This window comes from Actinia tenebrosa, unplaced genomic scaffold, assembly GCF_029948245.1.
Source record: "Actinia tenebrosa isolate PJP-AT-01 unplaced genomic scaffold, QUT_ActTen_1.0 PGA_scaffold5__44_contigs__length_20552954, whole genome shotgun sequence".
Classification (NCBI taxonomy): domain Eukaryota; kingdom Metazoa; phylum Cnidaria; class Anthozoa; order Actiniaria; family Actiniidae; genus Actinia; species Actinia tenebrosa.
In genome coordinates, this window is record NW_028292582.1 from 14,986,097 (window position 1) to 15,000,619 (window position 14,523).

General features: G+C 37.7%; 2 protein-coding genes across 2 annotated transcripts; both read left to right on the forward strand.

Moving 5' to 3' along the window:
• The first annotated feature begins 575 nt into the window (after nt 1–575).
• On the forward strand, nt 576–6,849 carry LOC116299282 (ATP synthase F(1) complex subunit alpha, mitochondrial). The gene is made up of 10 exons (XM_031707912.1): nt 576–720; nt 1,013–1,097; nt 1,978–2,147; nt 2,393–2,733; nt 3,263–3,327; nt 3,518–3,601; nt 4,426–4,577; nt 5,030–5,362; nt 5,808–5,952; nt 6,450–6,849. The coding sequence occupies exons 1-10, from the start codon at nt 661–663 to the stop codon at nt 6,677–6,679; spliced, it is 1,665 nt and encodes a 554-aa protein (XP_031563772.1). The 5' UTR covers nt 576–660; the 3' UTR covers nt 6,680–6,849.
• A 1,631-nt stretch (nt 6,850–8,480) lies between these two features.
• LOC116299287 (tetraspanin-3) lies at nt 8,481–14,356 on the forward strand. Its single transcript, XM_031707916.2, has 7 exons — nt 8,481–8,640; nt 10,055–10,246; nt 10,945–11,019; nt 11,142–11,240; nt 11,983–12,126; nt 12,797–12,880; nt 13,606–14,356. The coding sequence occupies exons 1-7, from the start codon at nt 8,593–8,595 to the stop codon at nt 13,690–13,692; spliced, it is 729 nt and encodes a 242-aa protein (XP_031563776.1). The 5' UTR covers nt 8,481–8,592; the 3' UTR covers nt 13,693–14,356.
• Nucleotides 14,357–14,523: the final 167 nt, after the last annotated feature.

The following is a 14,523-nucleotide window of genomic DNA, read 5'->3' on the forward strand; positions in this document are numbered from 1 at the left end:
TTCGGACCTGACGGCGATTAAATCCTTCTGCCCTTGGGTGTACGAATTACGCAAGAAAATGTTCTAGCCGAAGTATCAGGGGAGAGACCAGCCGGCCCCCAGACCATATCGGCTAATCCCTTGCATCTCTGCCACGCACGGAATCGGTTGAAAATATTATGTTAAAAAGTCTGGTCTATCCGGTAAATTTTTTTCACGACTATTGTTATGCTGATTCAACTGGAAGACGTGGTCCAGTGGAAAAAACGTGGGCTTCCATGACACTGACTCAAGTCCGGTTGAGCGAAGTTAGCACCTGGATGGGTGACCTGTTCTTTTGCGAGTTTTTTTTTTTTTTCTTCTTCTTCTTCTTCTTCTTCTTCTTCTTCTTTTTTGTACACTCGTGTTGTACACTCCATCAAACATTTGAACATCAGAATGTGATCTTATCTAAAAATCTCGAAATTTAAGTGTCGCAAAAGCATAACCTCCGAAATCGCGAAATTGATTATGTGGGCTTCCTGTGTCCAAGTGAATGCAAGTTCAACGACCAGCGGTGTCCAATGATATTTTACCCACAGTTCCTCACGGTCAGTTTAAAGTGTACCACGTGACGCGAGTGGTTTGCTGGTCCTCGTCCTGGCGGCAGCGTGGAAGTTGTAGACTTGATTCAACATAACCATGCTTTCTTTAAGATTATCCACCTCTTTGGCTCGAAATGTTGCTAGAAATATCCCTAAGGTAAGGTCCAATATCTAAAGCAACTACTACTGCCTTCAATTTCAGCCAAGAATCCGATTTTTTATGACTTATTTTGATTCAAAACCAAGGCACTTTGAGAGCCGGGTTTTCTGAATATTTCACCGGCTTTTCTCTCCAACTCGAAAAATACAGAATGTTCATCATTTGGGGACTTTCTATTCCCTTTTCTCTATTACTTGAATTCAAATTGATTCTAATTTAGTCATTATTGATAGTATTACATATTTCTGAGATGGAATAGCTGTAAAAAATCTTTGTTCTTGTCATTCAGTTCTACAGAGGCTCTCTTGGAGCTGCAGTGACTGCCTCTAGACACCTTACTACATCAAAACCATCTTATGCAAGCGCTGGTGCTGGTTAGTGTTTAATAAAACTACTTTATGGGAAGGTTTTTGATTACTTCTATAGATTCTATACTATCGAAAATCACATTTTTCATTTCTATTCGGTGTACTAGGGGAGTGGTACTGGTTGGGTATAGAATCCTGTACAACCATTAATATTATGTTGTACATTTGATAATCTAAATAAAGTAACTGTAAATTCTACCTTTTTTCTATACCATTCCATAATGTTTAACCCAGTCAACCAATATTAAATAAAATTGTCTATGATTCGATTTATTTTTTGAATTATTATTGATGCACACTTTGATTGATGTATTATTTGATTACATCATTGCGGCCACTCAGGGGAGCGTTGGTGCCATTTAACAAAAGATTTCTTATTAGCATCCATTGTTAAGAGCACCACAATGGCCGCCATGCTTTTGTCTCTTAACTTTCTCGGGAATGCTTGCAACCCATCAATTGAGATGAAGACATGGCGGCCATGTTGGTGGCAATAAAATTAGATTGTAATAAAGTCTTTTGTTAAATATCACCAACATGGCCACAGGGAAAGAATTTGTCTTAAAAAGAGATAAAACTGTTGTAATCAGAATGTGCCTGATTTTTGTTTATGGCTCTGGCATTGTTTCACATTTAAAAAATCACTTTTCTATATCTTTATCATATGACCTTAAAATGATATACACTTTCATAGGGTTTTGATGAAAGTTTTGAAAAAAGGAAATTTTAAACGAAACTCACCCCTGAAGGTCTCCAGAAACCTAAAACTAAATAATAATAACAACTTGCACATGGGGAATGGAATGGATGTGTTGAATGAGAGTTATCTCTGAAAGCTTCATTATTCAACTTCAGAACTTTTATAAAATCTCGTAATTGAATTTAGGCACAGCAGAAGTCTCATCCATCTTGGAAGAGAGAATTCTGGGTACTGTGCCCAAGGCCGAGCTAGAAGAGACTGGCCGTGTACTGTCTATTGGTGATGGTATTGCTCGTGTCTATGGCTTGAAGAACATCCAGGCTGAGGAGATGGTGGAATTTTCTAGTGGACTCAAGGTTTGTGAATAATTATTATACCTTTTGGTGCAAATAGTCATGGAACACCAAGATAATAATAATAATAACAACTTTATTTAATGAGGGCGGCACTACATAGTGTACTACACTATTAAACTTGTGGCCCTCAATATAAAACTACTAATATTTACAAAAGATAGCACTTCATTAACTGATAGCTGTCTGATTTATTGATGTTTATTTGTGGAAAATTTTAATTCATGTTTTCTTGATTATCATCTAAGGGTATGGCCTTGAACTTGGAAGCAGATAATGTTGGTGTTGTAGTGTTTGGTAACGACAAACTCATCAAAGAAGGAGACATTGTCAAGAGAACTGGTGCTATCGTGGATGTCCCTGTTGGAGAAGAATTGCTAGGCCGTGTTGTCGATGCTTTGGGTAATGCTATTGATGGCCATGGGCCCATCACATCATCAACAAGAGCTCGTGTTGGTGTAAAAGCACCTGGTATCATCCCAAGAACATCTGTCAAAGAGCCCATGTTAACAGGAATTAAGGCAGTAGACAGCTTGGTACCTATTGGACGAGGACAGCGTGAGCTGATCATTGGTGACAGGCAGACTGGGTGAGGGACAGGAATAATTTTTTTATAGAGTCCAGGGAATGGGTCTAGTTTTCATGGGGCTAAAGGGGACGCTGGCCAGCGGTCTTCGGTTGCTGCGGGGGCGCCTTCAGGGGCTTCATAGCACATGGCATGCTACATTTGTAGATCGTCGTATATCATAACGTTGCGCTCGATTGCTGCTTTTTATTCCTACCGCCCACCCATCATTGGTTGGCTTTATCAGGTAAGTATCATTCTCCACTGACTCGGTCAGTGTTACTGGTGCCTGGAGGTGGACCGGGTTGCATGGCAATGGTTACCTCCGCTATGAGCAGAAGTGCGACCTGACACAGTTTTTAGGCACTTCCTTCCAATTCATCAGTGCCAATGAGTTTAACAGAACTTTGCAATCAGAATGACACACAGCATTTCTTTTCTAATGGGAATTTTGGTTTTCTGGGTGAATGAAAAGCCCCCAGATCATACCTGCATAACCCTCGAAATAAAAATCTTTTTTCTTTCTCATTGAGTTATTGTACTCTGTTTACAGCAAAACAGCCATTGCTATTGATGCTATCATCAACCAAAAGAGATTCAACGAAGGAACTGACGAGAGTAAGTCTTGTTATCCATCCAGCCTTTTCTGCCCTAAACTCCTAAAAACACCTACCTCTTCTGATTCCAATTCTATTCTCTTTCTGATTGTGATTTTCTGTTTCTGATTCTGATGCCTCTCTGACCTGAGTAAAAAAAAAATTGTGTCACCTGTTGTATTATTAACTGGAGTACATTATGATATCCACAGAAAAGAAGCTTTACTGTATCTATGTTGCTATTGGACAAAAGAGAAGTACAGTGGCACAGTTGGTAAAGAGACTAAAGGATGCAGGTATGGTCTATACTAGAATCGGTCCATTTAACCCATCTTTGTTTTCCTATTCCAGACATCACCCTATGAGACATGAAGAACAAAAAATGCTTGTATCCAAACTAGACCACAATGCACCACACTCACTATCTCTGAAAATAGCATATATTATGGATGCATGCAAATGAGATGCAACTGAGACAGCAAGCATTGTATCGACCCAATAGCCTCACTTGTATGATTTTTACTGCAATAACAGCTATTTCAATGTTTCCCTTAATGACAACATTCTTTGATTTTCATTAACATCCATATTCCCCTGAGTGTTGCTGGTAAACAAAGAAATAAATGAAATGATACCCAACAAAATAACTGGTGATACGAATTGAAAAAACAGATGACAACAACTAAAGCTAGAGTGCATACCACATGTCTGTGAAAAAGTTAACTTACAATATTGTACAAATTAGTGCAAAGTTTTGTAGGTCTACAGTCTACTGGATTTACTAACTTGTGCAAATTTGTGAAATTTCTTACAAAGTTTTACACAGATATATGGTATGCACTCTACCGAATGTTATCATACAAAAATCCAATTTATCTGCCAGATGGCTTTCCACTTAGATCAACTCAGAGTCAGACTGTTTCATAAATGTTTGGTTAAGTTCAGTTTGGTATTCTAATAACCAAGACAAAATCACTATGTATCTTAATGGGGCATGAGTAGTGTGTAAAGTTCTTAGTGATTCAAAATATTGCAATAGTCAGAGGTTACTTGAGTTTTCTTCAGTGTTAAAATGCAGTTTATTTTGTCCTAATTGTAGTGGGTTTTTTTTCATTTTCAGATGCATTGAAATACACCATCATTGTGAGCTCCACTGCCTCTGATGCTGCTCCATTACAGTATCTTGCACCATATTCTGGATGCGCTATGGGAGAATACTTCCGTGACAATGGAAAGCATGCTTTAATCATCTATGACGATTTGTCCAAACAGGTACTGCCATTCAACTGACTATTTTTTATTTTCTTCTCTCTAATAGTTTGATTTATTTAAACCAAATGATTGTTTGATATCAGGAGACCTTAACTGCCTACCCCATCTCTGTTATTACGAAAATTTTATTTATTCCCCACCCCCTACCCCCACCCAAAAATTAAGTACAGCTATTTCAGAAAAGGTTGACGAAGGTTTTGTTGGATGTTGCATACCAAGCTCAAAATGCACTATGGGTGATGTGATAGCAATCTACCAAAGGTCACAACAATATGGATTTTTTTCAAACTTTGTCAGCACATTTTTCTGGAATAATTTCTTGTTTGCCAACATTATTTACATAATCATAAATACATTAATTGCTCTAATATACAAAAAACTTCACCAAAAAATAAAAAGTAATAACCATGTTATTGAAGTATACGCACTGATAATTCTATTTATATGTTTAGGCCGTAGCCTATCGTCAGATGTCTCTTCTGTTGCGTCGTCCACCTGGTCGTGAGGCCTACCCTGGTGACGTATTCTACCTTCATTCACGTCTTCTAGAACGTGCAGCCAAAATGAACGATGACAATGGTGGTGGCTCTCTCACTGCTCTACCAGTCATTGAAACTCAAGCCGGTGATGTGTCGGCATACATTCCAACTAACGTCATTTCTATCACAGACGGACAGATCTTCTTGGAGACTGAATTGTTCTTTAAGGGTATTCGTCCAGCTATTAACGTTGGTTTGTCTGTCAGTCGTGTAGGTTCTGCTGCTCAGACTAAGGCTATGAAACAGGTATTATACTGTACACCTATCTTTCCTCTCTTTTCTTATTCCCTTTAAACATTGTATGCCTCTCTTTTATCAGGGACATAGTAGACCCACCCCCCACCACTTTTTGAGAAAAATGATTTTTGAAATGAACCATTATATTCTAAAACAGTCACGAATTATAAAACTAAATTCCAATCTTCAAAAATAATAAAAATTTAGCTTTTGCTTTGCTAGCTTATAACAATCAATGTAAACTTGCTAAACAACCCAATTTTCATTTTAGCCCCTTTAATAGAAATTATGCTTCTATGTCCCTGTTTAAATTGTCCATTTTTATGACCCACTTTTGTGAGGCTTGTTCCTATTCTTCCTTTTTGTTTCTTATTATCAGCTAACATTTTGAAGTTTGAAATCATGGAGTAATGTTGTCAAAACATCTCAATGGTTTGTTATTGTATTTTTATAGGTTGCAGGCTCCATGAAGCTTGAGCTTGCTCAATACCGTGAAGTTGCTGCTTTTGCCCAGTTTGGCTCTGATCTTGACGCAGCTACACAGGCTCTTTTGAACCGTGGTGTGCGCTTGACAGAATTATTGAAGCAAGGACAGTATGGTAAGTTTATTAAAACTATTAAAATTTTGTTAGTACTTTCCCAAATTTGCTTAGATGACCACAAAACAATGGTTTGAAGTTGAGACTGAACTTAATCCTTTTATTCAACCTTGTCTAACTTTGACTTGAAGCCATTGTTACGTGACCAGTCAAGTGAATTTTGGGAAAGGTCTGTTGCTTGGTTCGACCCTGGTTTTGAATCAGCTAGAAGAATCTCTAGGATGTTGTTGTACATGGGTACAATGATTACTGTATAGACTTGTTTCGACCACATTTTATTATTATTTTTTACCCAGCTTTCACACTACTAGTGCATCATCAGGGCTAATATAAATATTGTAAACAATGATTCAAATAAACTAAAAGAATCTCATTACCAAGGCAAACACTACCCTCCAAAACCAATCATCTCTGTGCGTTCCTACTAAAACTTTACATTTACCAAAAGCAATTCTTGTCAAACCAAAAATTGACATGTATTCTTCTGTGTATTTTAGTTCCTATGGACATTGCCGAGCAAGTAGCTGTTATTTATGCTGGTGTCCGAGGCCATCTTGACAAAATAGACCCTGCCAAGATCACTAAATTTGAACAAGCTTACCTGTCCCATATACGTAGCACTCAACAAGACCTTCTCACCAGCATCTACAACGAGGGTCAAATCTCAGAAGCGAATGATGCCAAGTTGAAACAAGTTGTAACAGATTTCTTGTCTGCCTTTGATTAATACAGCTTTCTAAACGCTATCTCAGTTTGAAGTGTTTATATGAAATATTTTTTAATTTGTGCTGTGGAATCTGATACAGAAAAAGAAAGAAAAAGTCAGATGTGAGAACTTGTAATGTTTGAGGCGAGTGCCATTTAAAGGGAATTAAAAAACCATTATTAATATTGAAATTGACTATGTCTTCATTTTAGATACCCTCTGTTTGTGTGTGTGTGTGTAAACTTCTGGTTTTCCTTTTTTGTCATGATATGCGCAGTTAAACAAACATAATCAATTTCAGCATGTTTACCAAAACTCTGAACTTGTGCATCTGAGTTTTTCAGGGTCAGGGAGCATATGACAATAAAAATGGTGTATTTGGTATAGAAAATTTGGGGATTAGAGTGCATGCAGTAAAACCATGAAATAAAAACAAAGTTGGTACTGACTAATAGTAGAGTACAAACACAATTAGTGTGTAACATAAATACCACTAAATACTGCTAAATTATGCTAATCCTATTGTTTTCTATTGTTTAATTAGCACTATTTACCATTAAATAGTGCAAAGTGTTGCACACTTTTAGTATTTGTACTCTAGTTATTTAGTTATTTAGTTATTTAGACTAATATTTAGTTGCTAGCACTCAACCAGAACTGTTCATTATACAAAGACAAATACACAAGAGACCATTTGTGTCTTTTGTGTAGCAAATGTTCTGGTTGAGTGCTAGCAACTATTAGTCACTAAATAGCTACTATTTGTCAGCATCAACTTTGTTTTTATTTTATGGTTTTACTGCATGCACTCTACAAGTCTTAAGACTTTTTAGCTTGGACTCGATTTTTCCTCATTTCAGACTTTGTGTCATTTCCTAGAGTATCATTTCTTTTCATGAGAAAATACATGAATATGGATAGGACTCAAACAAAGAATTTTACTCTCAAGGCCAAAGAAATGACAAGTTATGAAATAGGAAAACATTACACTCAAGGTAAAAGATCTTTTTATTAAGACTGATTACTAAGACTTTGAATAGGCGGGGGGGGGGGGGTGGGGGGAGGTTTGCATTTGTCATTTTATGGTAAAGTCATGCTGAAGAGAGTGGTTCGTTTGAACCTTTGAGCCATCCCTGCTACAGGCCTGCTACCCTTAGCACCCATTCTGGCCTCTCACTGCAGTCCTGAATGTGTGTTGTCAACAGTTCTTACAAAAAATTAAATCTACATTCGAAAACAATCTGCAAAAATAGAAAATATCTTTCAAGGGATAAATACTTATGACAATTGACGACATCTGACGTTAAACACTGACAAAAACACTCGCAAGTAATCTTGGCAGAGATTAAATGGGTTCAATTTGGATTCTTTTCAATTTCTGCATAAGGCCTCAAAAGTGAAGTGGCAAAAAAACAAGTATCTTGTTCAGTTACACTTGAAGTTTACCAAGATGCAACAGTGGTTTACGTATTTGCAACATTTAAACTCCAACCCATAAACAGAATCTAGTCGAGTCTGTATAAAAGCCCCTGTACTGATAGTTTGAGAGACAAAATTATGTAAAGATGGGAGGGGAGGGAAAGGTCATTGTTTCACAATGTGATTTTCCCATCTGAAAAGCAATGTTTTTCTAAGCTGTTTCGTATGCGAAGCTTAACGAAATCTCTTTTTTCCCAGAAAGAGGTTTGACAAATGCCTATTACATGTAATACTTTTCTAATAATATAAATGATTCGCGTGCACGTATTCGCATGCACGTGATGATTACTTATGTAATAATTATGGAAGTTTCTATTTTTAGCGTATTGTGTGGTAACCCTGTGGCAAGCATATTAGTTTACGACAACGTTTGAGCTTGCAAAACACTCTCGAAGGAGATATTCGTCTTCAAGAATAAAGTCCACTTCTTACAATTTTAAACCATTTCTCCAGCCATGGGCAATGCAAAAGCATTCCTTTACCTTTTTAACTTCATATATTTGGTAAGTGTAAGGCGAATTTGTTTGTTTTAACAGTTTTTTACGTCCAACTTTACGAAGAAAGATGCGAAGCATACTAATAGCCAAAGCAAATTTGAATAATCTTCGTCAAAAATCTCTCGAAAATATAACTTTTATAAACAAAATTATTAACATTTTCTTGTTAAATCATTTATGATATGTATATTTGAAGCTAGAGTTCTTAGTATTCGATTAGGAAAGCTTGAATAGCAGAGATTTTGCAGCTGTCAAAAACGTCTTTTTAGCTGCGTGGTTTCGCTTCTTCTTTGAAGGCGGAAATCCTTCCAGATGTCCTCGAGTCAAAGCGTGATGTCATTGAACAATTAAACCATTACTTTTAATATGTTTTATAAGGAGTATTGAAGGAAAAACTTTACGGGCAGACTTCGATATTGTGCTGATATCCTTTGTGTGATAACACCTTAAAAATGGTTTCAATTATGCTTTTTGAACATCGCTGTAAGATTCTATAATGAAACCTAGAAAGAGAGAATTTATACGATTAAGTAATTTAGTGGCAAACTCTTTAAGGGTATGGACCTTTATCACACGGCAGCCATGTTTATCCTCATGAGAAAAAAAACCCTTTGTTTCACCCGCATAAACTCATTCTCAAACTCTTGTATGCGTGGTAGAATGAATCTATTGTTCCAACCAACATGGCTGCCGCGTGAAAAAGGCCCGTTGAAGCTTAACTGGCTTATGAAAACTGAACAATGGCTATTGTATAATTCAAATTTTGTTAAATTCTTTGAAAAAAGTAACATGTTGTTTTGCAATCATGTGGATCTAATCTCCTTCCATTTCCTTCACCTTTTAATTATATCCTTTCTTTTTTCTTTCTGTTATTTGTTATTTCTTTCCCTTACATTCACTACTTTCTTTTTGTTCCGGGGGGGGGGGGGGGGGTGACTCCAGGAGAAAAGTACTGGGGATGCTCGTCGTATCTCTTAGGGGTTAAAATTCACGATTTGGTATCTTTTAGGGTGTTAAATGCGAATATTTGAAAATCAGCATTTTCTGGTATCTCTTAGGGTGTCGGAAAAGGAGAGAAGCACGCATCCATATGGCTTATCCTAGGCGCTTTTTATATAAAATTTAATATTATTTGTTGTGGTATCTCTAAGGGGTTAAAAATCATTCAGCCACACCCTTTTTTAAAGACTTCCGGTATCTTTTAGGGGTCTTTTTGAAAATTTCCGACGAGCATCCCGGGTACTTTTTCCCAGAGTCACCCCCCCCCCCCCCCCAGGCTTTTTGTTTTCATCCACACCTTAAAGGCGTGACACAATATTGCAGGCAATCTTGCTGAAATAAATTGCGTTGTGTGACACGGCTCACAATCGATTGCCTCCAACATTAATAGATTTGCTTTGATTTGATATTGTAATCACAGGGTATATCTGGTTTGCTGATCTATGTTGCGGTATGGTTGATTAAATCCTACCGTCATTTCTACGACATTACATCAAATACCTATACGGTGGTACCTGCTGGCATCATCATTGGTGTTGGTTGTCTCGTACTCCTGACGGCAGTCATTGGATGCTGTGGAACATGCTATGAAAACAAGTGCTGTCTTTCCTTCGTATGTATTATTATTTAATCTTCTGCAAAAAACAACGCACTAATTAGCCTTTAATTTCCTGAGTTGCAGAACGTGTTGCATCTCGGGGCTGTTTCAGGGGATGCTTTCAGGCCCGTCGCTAGGACCTTGAAAGGGGAGGTTCATTTTTCAATCGATTTTAGTTATGCCATTTCTTGAAAAACTAAATAGCTAGCACAAAACATTAATATATATTCCTACACAGGTGGAGGGGGAGCGGGGAGTTTGTTAGAATGTTTGAACCACCACTAGCCACAAGCCTGGCTTTAATATATATATGGTGTCTTTTTCAATAGCTGATAATGTAAAGTGATAGGAATCTTTAATAATTGTTGACGTGTTAATACACTAATCATAGGTGCCTGTTTGTTATAAGGATATATATGGGAGCTATATTAGTTCTTATTTAATTATATATTATTTTTTTGAAATTACTTTGGTTTCTTGGTGAATAAAATGTTTAATGACAAATGAAGTGTCCCTCAGAACAGCCCCACTGTGGAAAGGCTAATTTAAGCCATGCACTGGCTTAGATCAGCACAGAGATGTGGCTAAAGCCCTACCACTATTTAGCTTTCTGTGATAACATTTCTTGCTTTTCTTGGCCCTACTGGTCACTTTTTAGGACTGTACTGTCCATGTATGGCAAAAATTGTAAAGATGTGTTTCTATTTCAACAGTTCTTTTTCCTACTACTGCTTGCCTTCTCACTGGAAATTTCTGCTGGAGTGCTGGGTGCTTTGTACAAGAATGAGGTAGGAACCATGTTGTAACCCTTTAATTCATCCTCCACGCCCCCCTTATTGCACAATTTGGAATTTGATGAATGCAATACTCTTTTGATTCTCTCACTTCCTATTTTACTCATTAATCACAGGCAAAAGAGGATGTTCACAAGGGTCTGGATGCAGCCATCGAACATTACAATAACACCAACACTGGAACTGATAAAGTCATTGACTATGTGCAGCATAAGGTAATGTTTATGCCTGATATTCTTAGTGTTATGCTTTCCTTCTGACGTGATTCAAGTACAGACAGACAGACAGACAAACAGACCGACGGAAAGACAGACAGACAGACAGATAGAAAACTTTATTTAACCATGGTAAAAACATCAGCTACATTACTATTTTACATGTTTGATGTGTGCAGGGAAAAAAATATGGGTGGTATGCTGTGGTGTGCGCTAATAATGTGTGCTAATACTGTACGCTACTAATTCCTGAGATGCTTTGTGGTTCGCTCCTGTGTGTGCTTCAAGGTTTTTTTGTGTGCTTTTAAGGGTTTTTCTCCTGTTCCCTGGTTCTTCTGCTTCATCCTTGATGCTTTGTCTTAAAGACCCTAGGGTTCCCAAAACAAGAGAGTTAGTCCTCGTTAGAATACCCTACCATCTTTTAAAGAGAGCCTGAAATATATGTGTTAAAATATTTAGGGAGGCATGGGTTATTTGTACCACAAATGCACTGTATTTCACCAATGGGACCAACATTCCTGGGCTCATTGTTGTATGTGAGTAGAGTTGTTTGTTAGTTTTTTCCTCTGCTTTGAGGGTTTTTTACTGGCTTCTCAATTTTTCTTCCCTCCTTAAAAATCAACTCCTAAATTCCGAATTTGATCTGGTTTTGTAAAGCTTAAATACAAGCCTCTGCCTCCCTTGAATGCTGACAATCCCTCCCTGTATGTTAGACATAATAAATACCTTTTTTACCTTTCAGCTGAAATGCTGTGGGGATAATACTTACCAAGACTGGCTCAAATCTGATTACTACAAAAAATATAGGGAGCTGCCACATTCCTGTTGTCCCAATGAAGGAAGTGCCTGCAGAACATTAAATGTTCTTAATAAACCCTATACAGATGTGAGTAAATTTTAAGTCCAGGGCCCAGTCGTATGAAGGGTGAGTAGTGCTATCCAATGGATAAATCCTTATCCAGTGACTAAATCCTTATCCAGTGGATAAGTCGATGCTGGTATCCAATAAACTCATCCACAGGATAAGATTTATCTGTCGGAAAGCTCAATCCACCCTCGTTGCTACTGGGCCCAGTACAAAAAGTAATGTTGTCTTATCCTAGTAGTAGGTTCATTTCGTTCCAATATATTTTCCCTTCCTTTACCGTTTTTTCTTTCTCTTTTTTTATTCTGTGTTGTCGTTCACTCTCGTCTCTTCTATTTCGAGAGGCTATGCGAGTCGTCTTCTCTCTTCTTGCTGGTGCCAGCTCACAGCCCTCCATGATCCTGAAGGCAACCAGCCTTGCCCGCTAGGCCTTCCATTCGTGTGGGAAGGTCATTCTTTTCTTCTTTAATTCCCTTCTCTTCCCTTCCATTCCTTCTTTTCCTTTCCATTCCCTTCTCTTCCCTTCCATTCCCTTCTCTTCCCTTCCATTCCCTTCTCTTCCCTTCCACTCCCTTCTCTTCCCTTCCATTCCCTTTGCTTCTTTTTCAAACTATTTTGTCAAGTGTACATCACATCAATTCCTAATTTCATCATATTTCATCGATTTTTGTTTTTGATTTTCTAATTTTAGGGGTGCTATGAGCAGCTGCGAAACAAGTTTGATCACTACTTGACTTACATCATTGGTATTGGCATTGGCTTTGCTATTCTCCAGGTAAATAGGCTAGAAAATTTGTATAGCATGGGTGGCAGAGGGAGGAGAGCGCTTGCTTCTCACTGAGGTGACCTGAGTTAGAGATTCCTAAACTCAGTGTCATATGTGAGTAGAGCTCCATGTTGCTTCTCTTCTGTGCTTTGAGGGTTTTTCTCTGGGTTCTCCAGTTTTTCTCCCTTCACAAAAATCAACTTCTTAAATATTTCCAATTGAAATTCAGTACATGAGCAGTCCCACGTTTTCCTCCAGACATAGTAAGGACAAGTTTTTTAGGATTGCTGTGAACGCACAGAGAGGTTTTTGACGTTCTCCAATTTTCCTCTCTGCAAAACCCAAAACACTACAATCAAATTTCACCCCTGAGTTAGCCATGCCCTGACTTAGATCAGCCCAGAGGTTCTTCCAGGGTTTGATCTGTGAGTTAGCCGTGCCCTGACTTAGATCAGCCCAGAGGTTTTTTTAGGGTTTGATCTGTGAGTTAGCCATGCCCTGACTTAGATCAGCCCAGAGGTTTTTTTAGGGTTTGATCTGTGAATTAGCCATGCCCTGACTTAGATCAGCCCAGAGGTTGCTTCAGGGTTTGATCTGCGACTTAGCTGTACCCTGGCTTAGATCAGCCCAAAAGTTGTTTAAGCAATCAACCTGTGCACTCTGACTTATATCGCTGCAGAGATGGTTTTTTTTACCAATAGAATAATATGTCATCTCTTCTGTTTTATCAACAGCTCTTCGGAATGATAGCATCTTGCTTCGTCATGTGTAAAAGTGGAGACATCAGCTATGCTCCTCTCCATGGAGGAACATTCGTGTAGAGCATTGCAGTCACAGTACTTCTTTTGTACATCTAGCAAACCTACCTTTGTATACAGCTCCTTCAGTATATGAGCTCTAGTTTATATACACTAGATTTATATATATCAAAAACGCATATGTTATAACCTATATCTTTAAAGAAAAACTTGGGTTGCACAGCTTCATTAAGTTTTTTGTAGAACCTTAAAACTTTAAAACTGCTTAAAGCATGAAAATTTTTAAAACAATTACCCATGCTCCCCACACGCTGCACCCCCACCCCTTCCCCCTCCTCTCCCCCCTCAACCCCACCCCACCCCACCCATGCTACACCTTTCCTTAGTTGTGTGATATCTTTATCTTAGAATATTATCTTAGAAAAATACAAGGCAAATGAGGCTTTCTATATTTCATTGTTTAACACAATGTTGTATCTATAGAAAAGTCGTTCTTGCCTTGGCCTCCTCAAAGTTAGAACATATAAGATTAGCAGGGTTATCTTCGTTAAAACAATTGATTATAAATGGATCATTTAATTCTAAGATAGAAGAATAATGTCTTTACATTTTTAATAGTCGCTGTCAAGGAAATCGTCAGGTTTTTCGCTTAAGAAATTAAAAAATAAAGAGTAATTTTAGAGAAAACGCCCAAAGTATTTAACGAATAAAAGACAAAATTTCTAGATTTGATGTTGTTTTAACTACCAATCAGAATTATGGGAAATGCTCATTGCATTAGCCAATCAGAGTGCTTGGTTTAGGAAGCCATTTAGAAGTAAAGCTATAATTTTTATTTTCTTAACTAATCGTAATCAGTACAACAAATTTATTCTAAATTCCCAAAAATGACTG

Coding starts and splice junctions, on each gene's coding strand:
- LOC116299282 (XM_031707912.1), top strand. CDS start 661: ATGCTTTCTTTAAGATTATCCACCTCTTTGGCTCGAAATGTTGCTAGA. Junction 721..1,012: donor TTGCTAGAAATATCCCTAAG/GTAAGGTCCAAT, acceptor CTTGTCATTCAG/TTCTACAGAGGCTCTCTTGG. Junction 3,328..3,517: donor CAACGAAGGAACTGACGAGA/GTAAGTCTTGTT, acceptor TGATATCCACAG/AAAAGAAGCTTTACTGTATC.
- LOC116299287 (XM_031707916.2), top strand. CDS start 8,593: ATGGGCAATGCAAAAGCATTCCTTTACCTTTTTAACTTCATATATTTG. Junction 10,247..10,944: donor ACAAGTGCTGTCTTTCCTTC/GTATGTATTATT, acceptor CTATTTCAACAG/TTCTTTTTCCTACTACTGCT. Junction 11,020..11,141: donor GTGCTTTGTACAAGAATGAG/GTAGGAACCATG, acceptor CATTAATCACAG/GCAAAAGAGGATGTTCACAA.